Raw genomic sequence first — 22827 nt, 5'->3', positions numbered from 1 at the left:
GTTTTTTCAGGGTGGAGCTGACATCCAGGTAGAACCTTTAGAACTACACAGGGACAAACCCTGTGACAAACCCCATCTGTGTCCAAGGAGAGATTGGCCCGAGGCAGCTGATGGCGAAGGACAGGAGCTGGCTTCTGGAGGCCACGAGAAGGAGACGGAGTACAGAACCCACTTTGCAAACCCCATTCTGATTCTGGCCTTTGTCCTGAAGGGTCACAGCTTGTCAAGGTGTTACGGTTTTGATGAGGTGTCCCCCAGAAGCTCGTGTGTGAGACAATGCAACAAGGTTTGGAGGTGAAGTGACGAGTTGTGAATCAATCCCCCGATAAACTGAGAGCAGGTGGGGGGCCCTGGGGATGTGCCTTTGGGGTATATACTTTGTCCCTGGTGAGTAGAGCTCTCTCTCTTTGGTTCCAGGTGCCCGTCTGGAGCTGCTCTCCTCCTCCACACTCTTCCGCCATGATGTTCTGCTTCACCTCCAGCCCTGAGGAGTGGAGCCGGCCCTGTGTGGACTGAGACCCCAGAAACCATGAGTCTCCAGATAAACTTTTCCTCCTCTGATTGCTCTTACCAGGTCCTTCGGTCACAGCAGAGAAAAAGCTGACTGAAACATGAGGCTTTGACCTGAGGGTGGCTAGCCCCAAGGTCCCTTCCCCACGGGGCCCTGTCAGAATCTATGGCCTTCAGAATCCGCATCCACTGGCCTGGGCTGTGGCTGGGGTGGAGGGCTTGCCTCGCAGACTGGGGCGCTGGGTTCCCTCCCCAGCACTGCAAATAAACACATTTATTTTTAAAATCAACAAAGAAGTAAAGAATCCATCACTGCCAGGGCATGTTGGGGTTTCATTTTTCTTTAGAAAAGTCATGAGTTTACTTTGCATTTGTCCTCACAGCTGCCTCCCCAACACACACACACACACACACACACACACACACACACACACACACACACTCATAAAACAGCCATCAGACACACAGACACAAGCCCCTTTTATAGTGCTGCGGATTCCTTTTCCTCCCTCTTGGTATAGACACGTTTCTCTTTGAACCATTTTATGTTTTGTGTGTAAAAATTATGAGTGTGCTTTTATTCTGCCCTGTCCACCTGATATATCACGTATGTGTTTTATGTCTCCATCCTGATAGCACCGCCGTTGGAAAACAGCTGGAGGAGATGACGCACTTAACCTGGGTGATTCTTCAATGGGCCCATTCAAGGAACAGTGGCTGGGGACTGGGGTAGGGGGGGGGTTGCTGAAAATGTCACACAGAAACACATTACGTTATAGAAAGAATTCTCAGAAAGCCAAGCACGGTGGCGCACGCCTGTGATCCCAGCAGCTCGGGAGGCTGAGGCAGGAGGATCATGAGTTCAAAGCCAGCCTCGGCAATGATGAGGCACTAAGCAACTCAGTGAGACCCTGTCTCTAAATAAAATACAAAATAGGGCTGGGGATGTGGCTCAGTGGTTGAGAGTCTCTGAGTTCAATCCCCTGAGAGTACCAAAAAAAAAAAAAAAAAGAATCTTAGAAGTGAAGCTGGCAGGCAGGCTGGTGGAAGGAGGAGGACAGTGCAAGCAGAGGAAGGAGAACAGGGAGAGAGGAGTCCCTGAGATCTCAGACTTTGGCAGAATGAAAGAAGTTACCTGAAAGACTGACAGTCCTCAGCCTGAGGCCCGCTACCCTGTCCTGTACCAGGATGGCACATCCACACACAGGTGTCAGGCTGGTCGCCCCACTGTGCAGCGTTTCAGGCTGGGACTCTGCAGCAGAGGAGACCAGGCTGGTGGAAAGCCTCTGGAGGCCTTGACCCTGCTCACCTAGACAGCCCCAGGGAACTGTGGCCTGTCACACACTCCAAGAGAATACAGGAGTGAGGGCCACTCTTCCTTCCTGGCCCCTCAGGCCTGTTTCCATGGTGATGAAGACCTCCTGCTGTGAAAGTCAGGAGGAGAAGCTGACCACAGGGCCTTGGGAGCACAGGAGCTTCCCAGCCCCCAGGGGCCTCCCTGCCGGTCCCCTGAGCCCCCCCCCCCATGGTGTCCTTTGTGTCTAGCTGTGCCTGTAAATGCCTCCCCCAGAGCCCCCTCCTTCTGTCTGCAGCTAGCACATGTTCCTCCACCCCCTGATTGATCTATTTGGGGAGAATGGGGGAAAACGACTCTTTAATTAATCTCCTGCCTTAATTAATTATTGTAACGGTTTTCAACTTGAGGGGAAAGAGAGCTACAACGTGCTTAATGCGTTTGTATGTCGACAAACAGATTCTCTACTTGGCAGAGAAGGGGAGGCCTGCTTTGGGTTTGGGGTTGCTGAGTGATTTATAAAGGTCATTAGCACCAGAGGCCTCCTGCCACGGCCTCAGGGCCTGGCTTTCGCTCCCCATCTCCCCCCCTTACTTTCCCTTTCCCCAGCGCGTTCCCTCTTCTGCCCCAGCTCTTTCCTGGGTTCCCCTGACCTTTCTCCCTGCAGCCCCTCTGACTGTCTCCCACCTTCTCTCCAGCCACCAAGACGCTTGAAGAAAATGGCTGCTGACAGGCAGTCTTGGGGTTGCTGTCCACTGACTTCCTGCATCGACTCGAGGGCCTCCACAGGCATTCAGGGCACAAAAGGTGGACACTGGGTCCACTAACCTGCTTCTCCGTGGTGACCCCTCAGCTGGCCTTTAGAGGTGCCTCCTGCATCTCCAAGGATGAGGGCTACCTAGGGAAACTCGTGCTATGGAGACGCTCTCCAGGCCTCTGTGGGACTGGGGGAAGAAGCTTCCAGCTTCCCCATGAGTGGGGGAAAGCCGTTTGGGCTGGTAGCATTTCTAGAAAGAAGGAAGGGGATGAAGTAAAGAAGAAAAACAGCCCCACAAATCACTCTTCAATGAGGCGAGTCTCCACGGCAACCTGCCCAGGGCTGAGCACCATGGAGCAGAAGATGCACCGTTGCCATGGAAACTGCATCCTAGAAACCCACTGGTATTGGTCCCTGTTTGCCTTTGCAGATGAGGTGTTGGGAGCGGGGCTAGACCTGTAGGGTCCCTGGGGGAACTGGGGTGGGGTGAGAGCAAGGAAAGAGACACACAGTGAAGCTTGGGAGAGCGGAGGGAAGAGAGGAGGGAGGAAGACAGAGGGAGAGAAAAGGAAAGAGGAGGAAAGGGGTCATGTTCCCAGGAACCAGTCAGCCTGGCAGGAAGTGCTCTGTGTGCTAAGTGAGGGAGTGTGCCCATGCGCACAGAGTGGGGTGACGAGGCTCCAGCTGGGGTCTAGGTGGAGTCTCAGGGGGTTGAGGCGCCCACCTATTCCACTGCGTTCCATCTCTGGCTGTCATTTATTCAAGTTGAAAAACAGAGTACCCGGGATACCTGTGTGCTGACCACACAATCACCGGAGGCTGGACCAGAGGAACCCAATAAACCCAATGCTGGGCTTCCCTTCCCTCCTCTGCCCCTGGGTGCTGAAGCACAGGTGTGTCAGAGAGGAGGTGATTGGAAGCTGGGCACTGAAGCCTGTCTCCTGTCCTAATTGCTCCCAGCCACCAGTTTGCCCTCCCTTTTTCTGGAAGCTAAGTGGCAATTGGGTGTCTAGCGCCACCTGCTGGTAGCTACTGGAAGCAAGACAGCAGTGACAGAATTGGCTGGTCCCAGCCATCCATCCCAGAACCTCAGGGAGCTAACTCTTCAAGACAGGTGTCACACTAGACCCTCCTCCAAGCCCTCCTCACATGGCCTGTGTGCCAGATAAACGCTTCAGTCAAGCAAGCCACAGGGCGCATCTGGCATGAAGAGCCAGTGCCAGCTCTGGCAATGGTCAGCCACGGGGTTCCCCCAGGCCCTGGCCTCTCGGGGCCTCACTGTATGTCTGTGTCATGGAAGTTTGGAAGCAATCACCCCTGGGGCTCTTTACAGCTTACATAGTCTCTGAGAACCTTGCCTCCAGCCAACATTTAGTCCCTATCTGCAGGATTCTGGTGAGTCTGATGGGAGGGCCAAAGCCCCTCTCCCTCCACTGGACTTTCAGTACTGTCCTGAGGGCCAGGGCTCTGTAAGTGCCATGTGGTCCAAGGGAGCGAGGTGCAGGAGGGCATGAGGTCCCCATCACCTTCCCTTAGCCAAGCAGGCCCTCTCAGCGGGGGGTGAAGCCCCCCCCCCCGCAAGCACTCCTGCAAGAGAGTCCTGCAGGCCCCTCACTACTGCAGTGCCATCTACCCCTCCTCTGTAGTCTGAAAGAGCCCCCGTACCCACCAGGACTCCAAGAGATAAGTTAGAGGAGAAGGAGAGCCGGAGAAGCAGTGTTCTCCCAGTCCATGTGGGTGCACGGCCCTTCCGCACAGAAAGGAGCTTCATCTGTGGTTTGCAGGAGAGGAGCCACCACGGAGATGCATGGATGCACAGTGCTTGCTGAGTGTCTGGAACTGAATATTTCACAAGCAAGAGAGCTGTCTGCTGGAGATCAAGGGGCCAGGGCTGCAGAACAGGAGGCCTGGAGGGCGTCACAGGCCTCCTGCAATCCTAGAAAGGCGGGAAGTAAGTGAACAGAGGCTTTGAGCTGGGAATGTCGAGTTCAAATCCCAGCTGCCCTGCTTGTTCCGTTTTCCCACTTGCTGAGTGGAGATAAGAGCAAGGTCCACCTTTCAGGGTTCTGCTGAGGCTTAAATGAGGTCACACACCCAAAACCCTCAGCACAGGCCCAGCTTGTGGCAGACTCATCATCAGAGACTCCATAGAGAAGAGCCTGGACCAGGGCCAGGCCAACTGGGTCATCATGATCGTCAGAGAAGGTATAGGGTGCAATCAGTCACTATTTCTTTTTTCTTTTCTTTTCTTTTATTGGTTGTTCAAAACATTACAATGCTCTTGACATATCATATTTCATACATTTGATTCAGGTGGGTTATGAACTCCCATTTTTACCACATATACAGATTGCAGATTCACATTGGTTACAGTCACTATTTCTTGAAGACACACTATATGCCAAGAGCTGGGCTGGACAGCAGGGATAGAACAACGGAGAAAACAGATCTGATGAAGGACTGCCTGGGGCATCCAGTCAGCTGGGAGGCAAGTAAGAGTGGTGGACAGACAAACCAATGAGGCCACAGAGAAATGAGTGACTCTTCTGAGGGGAAGAAAAGATGCCAACGAGCATGTGACCAGGGAGATGACCTGGTCTGAGTGGTCAGAGAGGATAAATCTGCCTCTTCCTCCTTCCTCCTGATAGGAGCACTGGCTGGAACCTCTCAGCCTTTTGGGACCACAGACAGAGCTCTGGTAAGAGAGGCCTCCATCCCTGGGAATGTGGGAGGGAGTCTCACCTCCTCTGTACTGCCTACTCCTGACTTTTATGTGAAGGAGAAATGACATTTATCTTGAGAACTTTGGTCGTTTCCTTTTTTTTTTTTTTTTTTTTGTCTTTGACCTCAGAAAGCTCTGAATCATCCAGCTGGAGCTGGTAATGAACATGCCACCTCCGCCATTAGCCTATGGGGACCCTGGCCCAGCACAGGGCTTTCCTTATGGAAGGGAGGCTCAGCAGCTTTGGGTTGAATTAGCTCAACTGACTGGGAAGGAGCTGGCAGGAGACGGGACTCGTTGGACAAATCAAGGCAGATGTAAATCTAGGGCAGGAACTTGAGCCATTCATAGAGATGTCTGGGGACACAGCCAAGGACAGGGCCCAGCTGAGCAAGAGCTGAAGGGCTCAAACCCAGGAAGAAGTGCCTTCCTGTGACAGAGGCTCCCTGGGGCTGGCTCCAGCTGACGCTGACGGAGAGCGTGATGTTAAGGGGGTCCCAAGACGTGGGCAACAGAGGGGCCTGGGAGGAAATCCTGCCACTTACTAACTGGGCTAGTTCAGGTCAGTTGTCTGGCTGCTCTGAGTCTTATTTTATCCATAGGACAATTTAAGTGGCACAATATGTGGAAGTCCTGTGCACACTGCCTGGACACAGTGTCTCACCCGTTCCCTGCTAACAGCATCCACGCTTTGGTTACTTCGTCAGAAGAAGGTGGATCCCCAGGGTGAGCTGAGCTGCAAAAAGCCGCTGAGGGTTTCCCACAGGCCACAGCCTCAGAGGGAAATGTCTTAACTGCAGTACACTAACAAGCAGCCATTCTGGGAAATTTGTCAATTGTTTTTCTTCCAGAATTTCAAAATCAACTTGTATTTTAAATCTCCTTGACACAGGGAAGCCAGTGTTCACTGGTGGGCACTGTGAGAAGCAGTTGGATACCAACCATGCCACAGAGTGCTCTCTCATCTGGACCTAACCACCACCCTACATCACACGCTGTCCCCACTTCACAAATGAGGAAGTCGAGGCACAGTAACTAACTCGCCCAAAGGCACCAAGAGCAAGTGAGAGACTTCCTGATTTGCCTGCTCCTTGCCTCCTGCCATAGACAAGTCATGAATGACAACCATGTCACACATGTCACATTTATCACAGGAAACCCCTGGGAACTGGGTGAAGACAGGAGTATGTGAGGAGGGATAGGGGGCATGATACTAGGCAGGGCTGTGCTAGACACAGCCCCACCATCCCTGCCACCTCCTAGAAGGCACCCCATCTTAAAGAGTCATCGAGTCCCTCTGCAGGGGTCATATGACACCAGGGACCCTGAGATTTAAAAATAACCAAATCTCACATTTCTCATCCTGTCTCCTGAACTGAACACTTAAATACCAAAAGGGAGTTGAAAACAATCCCAGTGACCCATGACAGACCCTTCTCCCTGGGGTCCCCAGCCACACTCCATCCCTAAGGCTCCCAGATTCATGGTTTGCTGGGGACTGGTGTGGCAGGTCCCCAATATGCTGCCCACCATCTCTGCAACCATATATAAGTTATACTCATCTATGTGAGTCTCAGTCCATCTATCAAAAGGGAAAGACATCTATTTGTTTGCAAGAAGTTGAAATGCAGCCTGTGAATATTCCTGGCATGAGGCTCGGCCCAGACGAGGCCGCAGTGAGGGATTACTGTGGAACTGCTCACACTCACCACCAGAAATCTTGCAGCAGTATTATCACGGAATTTAGGAAGTCAGGGCAACCCCACGCTGGCTGAGAAGAGCTCTTGCCTGGGGCAGGAGGAGGAGATGGTCCATGGAGGGACGTCCTGCTTCCACCCAGATAGTCCACCAGGTGGCGCCGTGGGCTAACTTTCCAAACTCTCAGGTCCACAAGCCAAATTGGCTGGGGTCTCCTGGTTTGGTGTACAAGGGAATCTATTTATCAGCCAGTTCACAGCTAAAGACCTGTGTGGGTCACTCTTTGTGTCTTCCCTTAACTCCTTTAATCCAGATATTCATTAAAATTAGGGTGGCGGAGGAAGGGGCGCTGTAACACTGGCAATGCCCAGCTAGACCGCAGCAGTCTATTAAACACAGCTTTATCTGGTCACCGTGGTGCATGCCTGTAATCCCAGAGTCTGGGAACACTGAGGCAGGAGGATCAAGGAGTTCAAAGCCAGCCTCAGCAACACGGAGGCACTAAGCAACTCAGTGAGACCTTGTCTCTAAATAAAATTCAAAATAGGGCTGAGGATGTGGCTCACTGATCAAATGCCCCTGAGTTCCATCTCTGATACCCAAACAAAAACACTCCTTTAGGCAAGGCTGGGCCAGTAGCCAGTATCTCTGCATTCTAGAGCAGGAAGGGGCCTTCAGAAAACCTCTAGTCTGGCCCTTGTTTTTTCAGAACAGAAACTGGCCTGGAGAGGGTCACTGCTGTCAGTGTGGTTAAGGGTACCGGCCCTCTTTGGGGTGCAGCATGACAGGAGGGCAGCTTTCAGGTGAGGGCAGAAATCACACCCTGACTGCTATGGGGACAGAAAACCAAGCAGGTGGAAACTTCCAAGGCTACTCCTTGGTCAACTTCTTCTGGCACCCACGTGTTTCTGGGAGACGGGCCTGGGACTAAGTTAAACCATCCAAGGAGCTTCCCCCTTGGTCCCTGGAAAAGTGAAGGCATCTCTGTCAGGATCCACCCACGGAGTGGCCAGGGCTCACACTGCCAAGGCCCTTGGGGGTCAACCGGAACACCTCCCATGGTACAGATGACTGCTGAGACCAAACAAGGGACAACTCTGAAGCTCCTCAATATAAAATGTGTCCAGGGCATGTTGTCAAGAGAAAAAAAAAAAAGTGAAGGGCTAGAAAAAGGTGTCTGATATTCTACGATGTGTATTAAAAAATGATAAAAATTAGAATATTCATGTTTGCTCATATTTGAATAACTGAGTTCCAGAAGGACTCAGAAGACACTAAGAACAGCAGTGGCAGGATGGAGGGGATGGATGCATGGGACCTGGAGGGAGGGAGACTTCTCTGTCTACACAGGCATGGCCTGATCCCTGATCCATGAAAATGCCTTAAGGAGACTAAATTGTTTAAACAGCTTGACAAGCATCACACAGAGCTTCCCAGCTCAGGGGACGCTGTGAGAACTGACAGGGTGAGGAGTGCTTGGGCAGGTGAACAAGAGGAGGGGGGCCTTCACAGACAGCTCCGAGTCACCCAGAAAGAAAGTCACTTCCCTCGTTTCTCTCCAGTACCCTGAGCCCATCCAGGAGTGTCTGGGTAAGGTGCTAGAGAGCCTTCAACACCCTTCTAAAAAGTCCTTGTAAGAAGCTTTTTAAACCAAGAAAGCAGGCATCGGGCTTAAACCTTGGACACCCTGATGCGAGAGAGCCGTTTTCTCTGCCCCGGACTTACTTGTGTGAATACCTACTAGAAATGGCGAGTTTGCTGGCTTTGGCATTTATAAGAGGGATATGAGGACTCCTTTATAAAATAATGTATAATGTGAATTTAAAATAAATATAATGCAAGTTGCCTCAAAAAATTTTTAAGTCTTAGGACCACTGCTTTGTGGCTTTGGAACTGATGAGTGATAACTGATGAGTGATAACCCTCGATCTTCCACCCTGAGGACAGGTGGACCCGGAGCTCCAGGGAGATGATGGGACGTGCCTGAGGTCACTGGTTGACAAGAGATGGAGCTGGGAATAGGAACCCTGCACACCAAGAGGGCAGAGCGGGTAGCAAGGTAAGTGGAGACCAGTCCGCTGTCCCTGCCCCAGCCCTGTGCTGCCCTGCCCGGCTGCTTTGGGCATTGCTATGAAGCTGCTCTCGGGCTTCATCTTGAGCAGCTTCTGCTTCTTCCTTCCACTCTCTGGTCCCTAAAGCCATCTGGTCTCAGCCCTCCTCCATGCCCCAACCAGAGGATCACAGCCACCCACACCCATACCCGCTCCCTTTGTAATGGCCCTGGAGCTCTTCACCCTCTGTGTCTTGAATTTTCTCTTCACTCCTTTGGGGCCTGGGTGGCAGCATGAGGAGGCCCGCTGCTTCTCCAGCACTGTGCCCGCCGGACAGCTGCAGGTTTGCTCTCCATCTGGTTTTGGCAGCAGAGCCCTTTGCCAGTGTCCCCCTCCCCTCCTGCCCTGGACCACACCCCTGTACAGCCCTTCCCAGACCCTTGCAAAGAGATTTCTCTCCTCAGTTTGCCATGGATTGTGACACACTTAAAAATGCAGGAAAGAGGGCTGCAGCCCCCTCATGACTGCAGCAGAGCAGGGACGGTATGGAGGCCACCGGCTGGGCAGTGGCAGCCATGCCCCTGCACCTCCCTCCATGCCTTCTGCCTCACAGTGCTGATGTCGGGGTCCCTGCAGGAGGGGGCTGGCAATCTGCCTCTGTAACTGGGTTCCAGGTAGGGTGGGTGTGAGTATAGCCAGAGGCCAAACAGAGGAATGTCCCAGAGGGTGGACTCCGAAAGGCTCGAGAGACAATATGGCGGTATAAAGTGACTGGTGAGGGTCAGGCACTGCACATGAACAACAAACATCCCCCTGTCCTGACACCAGGGACTTGCAACAAGCCCCTCAGCTCCCAGGAGCAGAGAGAAGCAGCTGCACTTCACCAACAGCTGGGAAGGGTGACACCAGTCTCAAAAGCCTGGCACTACCATAGCCAGGGGTTCCCGAAGTACCCAGGACATGGTGGCCACTCTGGGCTGAAGCCTCTGGCCTGGGAGCCATGGGGCAAGGAGGCTCAGGGACTGGTGCAGTCATCATCTCCACAGCCCTGTCCTCCATGCTTTGGGTGACCTCTTAAAAGGCTCTGAGAGGCAGGAGGACCACAGTGTCAACCTTGGTAGTGACGAGGAAACCAGCGTTCAGGGGGCTGAGTGAAGGGTGCCAGGTTGGGCACTACAGAGCGCAGAGCAGGGCCTGCAAACAGGCTGTCTTGGCCACAGAAATGGGAGGTCAAGGTCAGCAAGGTCAGGCATCCAGCGAGCAGAGGCTCCAGCCACCATGCCATGGCCTCCCCTGGACTCACAGGGCCAGTCCCAGTTAGTACCTTTGGCACGTTCTGGTCCCAGGGACAGGGAGCTGGAAGATGTAGCAAAACTGTAGCCACTGTTTCTTATGATCTTAGGCTTGGTGTCTGCCCCTGTCTGGGGAGATGGAAATGTGGCCCCCACCTCCAGGGCCAGCTGGAGAGAGGCAGAACTTAGAGAACCGAGGGCTTGAAACTTGTGGCACAAAGGTCCCAGAAGGTCAGCTGCTCCTCGGAGGTTGGGCAGGAAAAAACAAAAGTCAGACAAGCAGGAGCTCCCTGACCAGGAAGATGGGTCCGACGGAGGCTCAGCCCTGGAGGAGCAGAAGCCACCCCCCAAGTCTGCCCTCTGGGTGGGGTTCCTGTCTGCAAGGCAGCCCAGCTGGGGTTCCCGGCACATGGTGGGGAGGTGGGTGGGGAGAGGAGAAAGCGCCCACTCCTGCCTTCCAGTGAGGAGACCTAGGCCAGAGCCTCTGTCCAGTCTGAATCTGGGGCAGAGGCTGCCTGAGGAACGTGCTCCCCAGTGTGATTCCCAGCCCCTGAGGCGTTTCTATATTGAGAGTCCACTGTGAAAGGGGAAAAGAAACAAGCTCAGGGGAGGGGAGCTGGGGGTGAGTGGAGCTGGCACGACGGGCGCTCGGCAGGAATTCCCTACCGTTGGCTCAGCTGGAGCTGAGTCCAGGTGAGTGGCAGGTGGCCATGCCAGGGCAGGAGATGCCACAAGAAGCATCTGGGATACCAGCCAAGCCAGCCTCCCCTTGCCCAGACCCCAGAGTGGACGGTGAAAGCCAGACACCACCCCACATGCCCATCACAAAGGGAACATATGTCCCAATCACTGCCAAGAAATGAAGACACGGAAACATTATTTGAGAAAGGAGACCTGTTTGGTGACGTGAAGCTCCCCAGGGAATGTCTGTGATAAAGGCCACCACACCCTTAAGGGCAGCAAGGGATGTGGCGCCTGCAGGAGAAGGTTCTGTTGGGGCAGCACAGCAGGCCTCAGGAATGGGGGAACCAGTGTCCACCTCCCCGCCAGTCCTCCCCCAGCCCTGGCCCCCCATCCTGTGTCTTCCCCCAGTGGACACAGTGGATCCTGAGGGTGAGGAATCTGAGGCTAGGTCCATCAGCCTGCGGCCGCCCCGCACCCCTTGCCCAGCTGCCCCCAGCCACCTTCACCATCCCTTCCAGATCTGTGCAGCTGCATGATTAGTAATAAATTTCTTTACATGGACTCATTTTTACTTAAATCTATTTATTGAAAATGTCACAATAAATAGAATGCCGGTACCCCTCATCAGGAATAAAAGGTAGCCAATAAAAATACACCATTAAAACAAAACAGTGTTATAAAAGTCTGGAAACTTCTCCCACCTGCCCTAGACCCCAGTACTGCTCCCCAGTAATGGAGAAGGCAGCTCGTGTCCTGGAGGCATCCAACACATTGGCACCAAGTTAAGACTTTCTTCTGGGCATAAAAGGATCAAAGAGAATTGGAAAGAGAACATCTTGTTCTGGTTTTGTGTCACTTTATGGAGGCCCTAGACCACCTGAACATCTCAAGACAACCAGGGTGGCCGCCCTAGGCTTGGGGATGCTAGACTAGAGCCTCCCTCTGCCTCGGGCTTAACCCATGGTCCCGCTCACCATACCTGCAATCCAAACCCATGGTCCCCTCCCCACATGCCTGCTCCAACTCCAAGGCCCAGCAAGTCCCTCTCGACACACCAACCCCCGTCAGCCCTCGAGGTCACCGCTGGCTCAGGTGGGACACCAGGTACACGAGGCCCACCAGCAAGAGGCCACGAACACCAAGCATCATGAGCAGGAAAAGCAGCAATATGGAGGTCACCGGCTCCACCGCATGGTTGCCCAGATGCCACTGGGGGAAGCCCATGTTTACCAGCTGCCGGTTGAGGTCATTGAAGGGAGACTGGGCAGCCCCCAGCCTGGCACCTGCCTGCTGTGGGCGGGGGCCAGTCCCCCCAGGGGGGACACCATGGCCCCTGTTGAGAAAGCCCTGGAAGATGAAGACAGAGAGAAACAAATGAATCCAGAGAAAGCTGTCCTAGAGTTGAGGCACCAGCCAGGAGGGAACTCCAAGTTGGGCCCTGCCCTTCTTGACAGCCACCCTGGGCCACTCCCTCCTTCCTTAGCAATCCTGGATGCCACCCAGAGACTCTCAACGATTGGATCACAAGCTCTCAGAGTACAGAAAATGCCAATGTGAATTCCCAATATAATGCCCAGGGAGAAGGCACCCAGGACAGAGACGACAAGAAGTGACCAGGCAGGGGTTACTCAGCATGGGCACGGCTCTTGGGCACTCCCTTCTTTAAAATAGTTCTGTGGCCATGGGCTCAACTCTTCCCCTCACTCTCCAGGTTTTCTCCCACCCAACAGACTTTCAAAATAAACCAACTGCAGCAGGATTCACTAGCCAGGTTAAAGGAGAGAGAGCTCTTGGGTGGAAAGCCTGAGAAAATCGCCCAGAGGGGAGAGAACTGGGGAGACAGGGACTGGGCAGTAAACCCACAGCATTTGCCCACTGTCTTGACCCTCTGCGCTCCCTAACTCAGCTCTTTCCAAAGAGGGCTTCAGGCTAGAGAAGGCTAATGACCAGCAAGAGAGACTTCTGGAAGCTAAGGAGTAACAAGGGAGAAGGCAAGCTGCTCCCCTTCCCCAGGGGATGGGTGCCTACCTGCCGAGGAGAGCTACCTCTCTGCGAGGTAGTGGTCCTCACTCGGGGGTCATCATCCTGAACAATTTCCCCATTGGCCAAGATCCGCACCATCCTCCAGGAGCTGTGAGTCCCTACTGGGCGGCACCTGGAATTCATGGCCAGGGTGGGGCTGATGGAAGAAACCATGTGGCCAGAGGTCCCTCCTCCCCACTAGCCCTGAACCCTTAGTGATCTGTCACTAGGATCCTGAGGGCCAATGGATGATTTTTTCCCCTGACCTCAAAGAGCCTGAAGGAAACACATTTCCCAATGATTGAGAGCCGACTGCTGCACCAGGGGAGCTTACCTGGTCACCCACCCTGAGCAGGTGCTGTCTGCTTAATAAAAGGGGGAGACATAAATACAAATTTTTTGTGGGACAAAAATCTGTCAGACACAGAGTCCACTAGGAAAACCCCGGAAAGGACTCCTGCAGAAGGGAGTTTTATTATGATCCAGGACCAGCAGCAGCATTAGGACTGGAAGGCCGGCCCCGCTGACCTCTGTCAGGCCTACAGTGTTCCTGTGGTAGGTACCACACAGCCATTGCACAGTGGCGCCCCAGGGGCATTTGGGCAGCTGTGGAGGCGCCTACATCTCCAGGCAGCAAACAGAGGGAGCGCATGAAGCAGCACCCCTGGCGCCAGGGTCTTCTTTGGGAAACAGAGTCCAGGGTACCAGGACCCCCCAGCTCTCAAATCCCTTTCCATTCAAAAATGAGCCCCAGGTGCTGCTCCCCTGGGAGCAAACGCCAAGAACCTGGGCCTTTTCCAGCCAGGAACCCCTGAAAGATCTGGGCCACTCAGGGTTACTTGAGGTCCACTGCCTGGCGACAGACCATAATGGCGATCACACTGGCCACTACACCGCCCCAGCACTGGCTGGGAAAGACAGACCTCTGCGGCGCAGGGGCACGCCCCCTACCTGCCCCTCACCTGTCTGGTAACACGGTCCTTCCTTTGCTAAGGGAGGCCGGGCCCAGCCTTTCCAAAACGGTGAGCTGGATGCTCCAGTGGCCCTGGGAGGTCTCCGCTCTGCTGACCCCAAGGGCGCCCCTGAGCTGGGACCCCTTCCACGCCCCTCCCCGAGTCTGTGCAAAGGCCATTTCCGCCCCCCCCCCCCCGAACAGCTGAGCCGCAATTTTCACCTAAACCCTCAGAAACACTCGGGGCCACCCCCTCCCAAAGGGGATGAGAGCCCTGTTCTCGTGCCTCGGAGGCTGGCACCGGCGGGCCCTCTTTTTGAAGCCTGCTGGCCCGGGTGCAGGCCAAGCGGGTAGTGGTCCTCGGCTGTCTCTTTGTGCTTTGTCATCCCGCCCCCGCTGGGTGGGCCCTGGCGCGCTGGCCCTCGGTGCACCGACGCGGCGGGTGGGGGCTGCAGCGGCGGAGGGACACTGCCCGGCGCCGAGAGCGGCCTCCGGGGCCTGACACCGGCTCTGAGGCCAGGCCCGGGAGACCAGGAGGGACGCGCCGGGTCCCTCGTCTCCCCCAGCGCAGACACCCACCTGCGTGCGCGGCTGCGGAGCCTCGGCGGCGTCCACTGGGCGGCTCCGGGCAGCTTCCTCCCACCTGACCTCACAGGAAACGCGCGCTGGAGGGGCGCGGCCCGCGGCTGCGCAGCGGCCCCCTCTGTCGGCGGCCGGGAGAACTGCAGCCCCGAGCCGGGCCGGGGGCGGGCCACCCGGGGCGCAGAGGGAGGAGGAGGAAGGGAGGTTGAGGAAAGGACACTTGGGAGGAAGAAGAGGAGGGAGGTGGGCGAAGAAGAGGAGAAAAGGGGAATGGCGCCCACAGAGGAAAAGCCCAGGGAATGGGATGTCCCTAACCCGCGGTGGAAGGGGGCACTGGCCGAGCCCACCCACAGGTTTGCCAAGCCTGCTCCGTGGATTCCCTGGAGTAAGCCCCAGCCCTGCCTTTAGGGAGCGCCTAAAAGAGAAGGCATGGACAGCCAGGCAGTGCAGCTAACTGCAGCAGGCTTCCCGGAGGTCACCACAGTCGGCCACCATAGCTGAATTTGAGGGCAGGTAGGAGTCTGCCTGTTAAGCATACAGAGAAGGGCCTGGCCAAAGAACCACCTGGAAGGAGTAAATAGTCTATTTCTGCCTCCATCCTGATGTTTCTGAACCCAGCCACCTGCATGAACCGTACCCTGTGGACCTGTTCACAGTGGGTCCCAGTGAGCTGTGAAATGCCACAATCTGGATTCAAGTTTTGGACTCTGACAAGTTACTTAGCTGCTCTGTGTCTAATTTGCAAATTGAATATAATTGTAGCCTCACAGGATTGTTGTGAAGATTAAGCATGATGTCCCTGGCATGTGGCAAGAGTTGATAAATGTTAGTCATGATTATCAGTCAGCTGATATTTCCAGGAGTGTGCACATATTTATTGATCATATATTGGACCCCACATGCCTGCTAGCCTCTGGGTGGACGGAACAGAGAGTGAGATTTAAAGCTTGCCTCAAGGACTCACAGTCTGCCATCTATAGTTTAGTTATTTGATTAGGAAACCTTTTTTTTTTAGAGAGAGAGAGAGAGAGAGAGAGAGAGAGGGAGAATTTTAATATCTATTTTTTAGTTTTCAGCGAACATAACATCTTTGTTTGTATGTGATGCTGAGGCTCGAACCCGGGCCGCAACACATGCCAGACGAGCACACTACCGCTTGAGCCACATCCCCAGCCCTAGGAAACCTTATTAATAAAAAATGCTGTGCATATCTCCCCAGTATCTGTGTTCTATTTGCATATGATTTATTTAAGCAGACTGGCATTGTGGGTAAAAGATGAGTACTGGAATCCACTTGCATTTGAATCTTGCTTGTCTTGGCTGCTAAGTGGTGTGGTGTGATCTTGGCCAGGTAATCAATCTTTCTGGGCTCAGTTCCTTCATCTATAAAGTGGAGTTAACAACAGTACCCCCCTCATCTGGCTTTTGCAAAGTGCTAAGTTCTTAGCATAAAGTGCTTAGATGAGAGCCCAGACACAGTAAATGCTCAAGGGCTGCCCACAGTTGTTATCATAACTACTGTTCCAGGACAGTTAGTGACTGTAAAGCTTGCACATTGAAAAAGAATAGGATTTAAAATAAATATAAACTGAAATCCTACTGCTTTCTTCCTGTTCCCTGATGTATCCCAGGTGTGCACGGTGCATACCTGGAAGGAGTGATCACAAGGCAGAATGCCTAATTGTCAGTGCTCGGCTGTGAAGTCTCAAAACCCACTGTACACATGGAAGTTACCTGGGATATTTAGAAATCATCCCAATGCCAGGGTCCTTCCCCAGAGCTGATAATGCTGTTGATCTAAAATACAACGTGGGCATGGAAACACTTTAAAAACCAATTTTCGGGTCATTCCAATAAGCAACTAGGGCTGAGAACCACTGCCTTCCATGAACAGAGCCCCATAAGTGGGGCACACAACCCAGAAGCCACAGGAGGAAAAGACCTCTGTGGGCTGAGGGAATCAGCAAGTTCTAGCTGGAAACCATGGATGTTTCCAGGAAGGACTGTGTGGTACAACTGCTGCCAAAGAGTTACAGTCCAGCCAGAGGACACCATAGTGTCCAGAGGAGGAAGCATGTCTCAGAGAAGTCAAGGACAGCTTTAGAGCTAGGGGAGTGATCCCATTTGATTGGAGTAAGAAAAGGCCTAATGTTACCAATTAAAGCCAACTTAGGAGGCTGTGAATCACTTTTGCCATCTCTACACATCCTTTAGGTATCGCCCTAGCTCAGACACCTGCAAAAGCTAAACATCCACTGTCTGCTCCAACAAGACCTAACTCATGGAAGGGCTTTGGCAACCCTTCAAACCCAGCCCAGCACCCCCTTAGCTACTCCTTCCCTCAACTCTGCCCACCTGGTCTCCTGTTCCTGAAATTCATCACCAGAGGTCTGCTTTGCCTGGGTAGGTCTATCTACTCAAGGCCCTTCCCACCCAATCGAAGTCCCTCAACCCAAACTCGATTGTTCCCTGTACTAAATATAATGACCCCTATATGTGCAGAGTCCTTTCCATTTCTGAAGTAGAAGGAGACCACTGCATTCTCTTTGCTGCATCTGTCGACATTCCAGAAAATGCTGATATTACTCTGAAGGGACGCACAGTTATTGTGAAGGGCCCCAGAGGAACCCTCTGGAGGGATTTCAGTCATATCCATGTAGAACTCAGCCTCCTTGGAAAGAAAAGGAAGAGGCTACGGGTTGACAAATGGTGGGGAAATAGAAGGGAACTGGCCACTGTTCACGTGATCTGTGGTCATGTAGAGAACATGATCAGGGTGTTATGCTGGGCTTCCATTAAAAGATGAGGGATGTGTACTCATACACCCCCATTAACGTCGTTATTCAGGAGAATGGGTCTCTTTGTTGAAATATGAAATTTCTTGGATGAAAAATACATTTGCAGAGTTTGGATGAGGACAGGTGTTGCTTGTTCAGTGTCTCAAGCTCAGAAAGATGAATTAATCATTGAAGTTTTGAAATGATGTTGAACTTGTTTCAAATTCAGCCGTTTTAAGTCAGCAAGCCCCTATAGTGAAAAACAAGAATATTGGAAAAATTTTGGATGGCATTTATGATTCTGAAAAAGGAACAGTTCAGCAGGCTGATGAATAAGATCTGAGCGTGTTCAGCCACAGAAAGAGTCCTGGAGTTAATCTGATATTTCAGTGATGCAAAAAAAGATCTCTATTGACTTTGGACTTAAATAAACTTTAGTGTACTTTCAAAGAGAAAAAAAGAAAGAAAGAGACCACTTCGTTACAAAATAGGAAGGATAGGTGTCATTGTTCCCCCTGTATTGATAGAAACTGAGGCTCAGAGATCTTCTTCTTCTTTTTTTTTTTTTTTCTTCAGTACCGGGGATTGCATCCAAGATGCCTAACCACTGAGCTACATCCCCAGCACTTTTTATATTTTATTTAGAGACAGGGTCTCTCCAAGTTGCTTGGGACATCACAGAAGTTGCTGAGACTGGCTTTGAACTCACGATCCTTCTGTCTTAGCCTCCTGAGCCACTGGGATTACAGGCGTGCATCACCAAGCCCAGCTCAGGGAGATTCTTCATGGCCAGCCTATTGCTGGTGACAGAGCCAGGACCCCGAAGGAGACAGATTCCCAGCTCTGTATTCTCCACTCTTCGCACCCACCAGCCTTCCCTGAGCTGGTCTCATCTGTGAGCTCCTCACGTCCCCTTGCTGTAAGCACATGACTGCCTTCACAACAGGGGCTCAGTAAAAATATTCTTTGAGCGTTTGTTTATTGCAAGATTCATACCTCTCAGCCAGCGGGTGACTGGGGTGTTGGGGCCCTGCTCTGCCTATGCAGGTGAAAACTTGCTGCCTTGGAGAGAGATGATATGACAACAATGATGACAGTGATGTCATGATAAATAGACAGATCCACCTTTTTCTCCTGGTGTTTCTCTGCTCCCTTTCTCCCATTAGTACTAGTCAGAGAATGAGGGGGAGAGAAGCCTACAGGACCCACCATTGCTGCCTCCGTGTCCATGGAAGAGGGTGCCAGATGCCACTTCAGAGAAAACAATGGGATAACAGGAAATGACGGGGAACACAGATGTCACATGCTGGATCTCAACAATGGGAATAAGACCCGGGAGAGGAAATGGTCAGATAGTGATGATGGACAGGGGCCCCAAATGGCCTTGTGAAGGTCCCTGGGCCCATCGTGGCTCAGGTGGGATAGAAGGATTCCCAAGTCCCAAGAATGACAAGGAAGTAGTGGGAAAATTGCTGGATGTGAGAAGATCTGCTACATGTTCCTGAGGGTGGTTCAGTACTGGGCTTCATCCAAGGATGGTTGACTGACAGAACTGTTTCACCAACTTCTTTACCTTGTACTGTCATGGAAAGGGGAGGGGACAAAAGTACTAATGTACTAATGATTTTTTTTTTTTTTGCAGTACCAGGGATTGTCTACCACTGACCTACATCCCTAGCCCTATTTCAATGTTTGTTTGTTTGTTTTTAATTTTTTGAGACAGGGTCTCATGAAGTTGTCCAGGCTTATGATCTTGTGATCCTCCTGTCTCAGCCTTCCCAATAGCTTGGATTATAGGCCAGAAACACCAAACCCTGATTACTGATTTCTTTTAAGAAAAGCTAAACTGTGGAACCAACCTAGATGCCCTTCAATAGATGAATGGATAAAGAAACTGTGGCATATATACACAATGGGATACTGTTCAGCATTAAAAGAGAATAAAATGATGGCATTTGCAGGTAAAGGGATGGAGTTGGAGAATATCATGCTAAGCAAAGTAAGCCAAGCCCCCCAAACCATAGGCCAAATGTTCTCTCTGATAAGTGGATGCTGATCCGTAAAGGGAACGGGGAGGCATGGGAAAAATGGAGAAACTTTGGGCAAAGGGGAGGGCTGGTGGGGAGGGGGCATGGGGGCAGGAAAGATGGTGGAATGAGATGGACATCCTCACCCTAGGTACATGTATGACTGTACATATGGTGCAATGCTACATCATGTACGACCAGAGAAATGTAAAGTTGTGCTGCAATTGTGTACAACGAATCAAAATGCATTCTGCTGTCATATATACCTAATTAAAATAAATGAATTAATTAAAAGGAAATTTTTTTAAAAAGCATTAGGGATGTAGCACACATTACTTGCCTCCTGTTCCGTTGACAGGGCCAGATCATGTGACCACGGGGTAGCTGGGCTGAGGGTCTGCCATGATATCCCCCCTTTCGTTCCTAACAGTGGTTTTGGTGTCTTCTCTCTGTGTCTTTCACTCTTGCTACAGGCTCATCAATTTATGGATCTTTTCAAAGAACTGGTTTTTGTTTCATTGATGTTTCTGTTTCAGTTTTTTGATTTTCAATCTTAATGATTTCCTAGCGTTATTTCCTTCCTTCTGGCTTTGGGTTTACTTTGCACTTCTTTTTTCCAAATTCTTGAAGAGGGAGCTTAGATCCTTGACTTGGGACCTATTTTTCAATGTAAAACATTTAGTGCTATGAATTTTCCTCTCAGCACTCATTTAGCTATATCCTACATACTTTGATATATTTGTTGTATTTTAATTTTTATTGAGTTCATTGTAATTTTTGAATTTCACTTGCTACTTCCCCTTTGACCCATGGATCATGTAGAATAATGTTGTTTACTTTTCAGGTGTTTGGCAAATGTTAGGTGATTGAAAAGAATGTATCTTCTGCTGCTTTTGAATAGAATATTCTATCTATACATCTCAATTATGTACTGTTGGTTAATGGTGGTATTGAGTTTTTCCAATGATTTTCTGTCTCATTGTTCTATCAATTGTTGAGAAAGGGATATGAAGGCTCTAACTACAGTTATAGATTTGTCTAATTCTCCTTTCAAGTTTATCAGTTCTTGCTTCACATATCTTAAAGCTCCATTGTCTGATGCACATTTATTTAGGTTTGATGTCTTCTTGGTGGGTTATTTTATTGCATGTAATGTCTCTGTTGCTCTTAGTTTTCATTGTACTCAATTCCATTATTTGCTTTCCTTTAATGTTTGCACAATATACATTTTCCCATAATTTTACTTTTAACTTGCCTATGTCATGTTAGTTGAAGTGAGTTGCTTATATACCACGGACATTTGGATTATTTTTTTAAAATTTGCACTGCCAACCTTCCTTTTATTTGGATTATTTAAACCATTAAATTTAACATAATTATTGATATTCTAGGGCTTAATCCTGCTGATTTATTTTTTTTAATTTTTTATTTATTTTTTATTTATATATGACAGCGGAATGCATTATAATACTTATTACACATATAGAGCACAGTTTTTCATATCTCTGGTTGTAAACAGTATATTCACACCAATCCATGTCTTCATACTTGTATTTTGGATAGTAATGATCATCACATTCCACCATCATTGCTAACCCCATGCCCCATTCCTTCCCCTCCCACCCCTCTGCCCTATCTAGAGTTCATCTATTCCTCCCATGCTCCCCCTCCCTACCCCACTACGAATCAGCCTCCTTATATCAAAGAAAACATTCAGCATTTGGTTTTTGGGGATTGGCTAACTTCACTTAGCATTATCTTCTCTAACTCCATCCATTTACCTGCAAATGTCATGATTTTATTCTCTTTTATTGCTGAGTAATATTTTATTGTGTATTTATGCCACATTTTTTTATCCATTCATCTATTGAAGGGCACCTAGGTTGGTTCCAGTTTAGCTATTGTGAATTTGTGCTGCTATAAACATTGATGTGGCTGTGTCCCTGTAGTATGCTGTTTTTAAGTCCTTTGGGTATAGACCGAGGAGAGGGATAGCTGGGTCAAATGGTGGTTCCACTCCCAATTTTCCAAGAAATCTCCATACTGCTTTCCATATTGGCTGCACCAATTTGCAGTCCCACCAGCAATGAATGAGTGTACCTTTCCCCCACATCCTCGCCAACACTTATTGTTGTTTGTATTCCTAGTAGCTGCTATTCTGACCGGAGTGAGATGAAATCTTGGAGTGGTTTTAATTTGCATTTCTCTAATTGCTAGTGATGATGAACATTTTTTCATGTATTTGTTCATTGATTGTACTTTGTCTTCTGAGAAGTGTCTATTCAGGTCCTTGGGCCATTTATTGATGGGGTTATTTGTTTTTTTGGTGTTTAGTTTTTTGAGTTCTTTATATACCCTGGAGATTAGTGCTCTATCTGATGTGTGAGGGGTAAAGATTTGCTCCCAAAATGTGGGCTCTCTATTCACCTCACAGATTGTTTCTTTTGATGAGAAGAAACTTTTTAGTTTGAGGCCATCCGACTTATTGATTCTTTATTTTAATTCTTGCACCACAGGAGTCTTATTAAGGAAATTGGAGCCTAATCCCACACGATGGAGATTAGGGCCTACTTTTTCTTCTATTAGATTCAGGGTCTCTGGGTATAACAGAAACATATTTCAACATCATAAAGGTGATCTGTGCTAAACTCCAGGCCAACATCATTCTAAATGGAGAAAAATTGAAGGCATTCTCTCTAAAAACTGGAATGAGACAGGGATGCCCTCTATCACCACTTCTGTTTAACATAGTTCTTGAAACACTGGCCAGAGCAATTAGACAGAAGAAAGAAATTAAAGGGATACACATAGGAAAAGAAGAACTCAAATCGGCACTATTTGCTGATGATATGAGTCTATACCTAGAAGACCCTTAAAGTTCCACCAGAAAACTTCTAGAACTAGTAAATGAATTCAGCAAAGTAGCAGGCTATAAAATCAACACCCATAAGTTAAAGGCATTTCTGTATATCAGTGACAAATCCACAGAAAGGGAAACGAGGAAAACCACCCCATTTTCAATAGCCTGATTTATTTTTTGATTGTTCTCACTTTTTTTCTCTGAGCTCCTATTGGTGTAGTTGAACATTCTTAGATTTCCATTTTTAGCTGGGGGCGGTGGCACACCTTATAACACCAGCAGCTCGGGGAGGCTGAGGCCAGGAGGATTGCCAAGTTCAAAGCCAGCCTCAGCAATGGCAAGAAGCTAAGCAACTCATTGAGACCCTGTCTCTAAATAAAATACAAAATAAAACTTAAAATCTTAAATAATAAGTGAATAACAAAAACACAAATACTCAGAAGTATATTTACAAAAGGCAAAGCCCCTGATAGATCTAGTCCACCTGGGTTCTGGAACTAGACAAAGAAAATATGGCTCTGATGGTTTATTTAAGGGGGTACATCAAAGGCAGGGATAAGGTTTCAAGGGCGGAGTCTTCCTGATGTCTTGCAGTCAGC

General features: G+C 50.3%; 2 protein-coding genes and 1 pseudogene across 4 annotated transcripts in view; 1 reads left to right on the top strand and 2 right to left on the bottom strand.

Annotated features, from left to right (window-relative positions):
- The window catches only part of HK1 (hexokinase 1), a 282452-nt gene that overhangs the window by 16810 nt on the left and 242815 nt on the right, over positions 1-22827 (bottom strand). The gene's annotated exons all lie outside the window — the stretch shown is intronic.
- FAM241B (family with sequence similarity 241 member B) lies at positions 11571-14639 on the bottom strand. Of its 2 annotated transcripts, none has more exons than XM_081268084.1 (3): positions 14562-14639; positions 13037-13163; positions 11571-12355 (listed from the first exon to the last, which is right to left on the bottom strand). In XM_081268084.1, the coding sequence occupies exons 2-3, from the start codon at positions 13127-13129 to the stop codon at positions 12086-12088; spliced, it is 363 nt and encodes a 120-aa protein (XP_081124210.1). In that variant the 5' UTR covers positions 13130-13163; positions 14562-14639; the 3' UTR covers positions 11571-12085. The 2 variants fall into 2 exon arrangements, with proteins under 2 accessions (XP_081124210.1, XP_081124211.1); XM_081268085.1 differs by lacking the exon at positions 14562-14639 and adding an exon at positions 14269-14552.
- On the top strand, positions 17059-17677 carry LOC308634394 (large ribosomal subunit protein uL6-like; annotated as a pseudogene). The gene has a single exon. The product of its transcript is annotated as a large ribosomal subunit protein uL6-like (transcript).

Source organism: Spermophilus citellus (genome assembly GCF_964194105.1).
Source record: "Spermophilus citellus genome assembly, chromosome: 15".
NCBI lineage: Eukaryota > Metazoa > Chordata > Mammalia > Rodentia > Sciuridae > Spermophilus > Spermophilus citellus.
The sequence above is the reverse complement of the archived record's forward strand: the minus strand, read 5'-3'. Positions and strand labels throughout refer to the sequence as shown.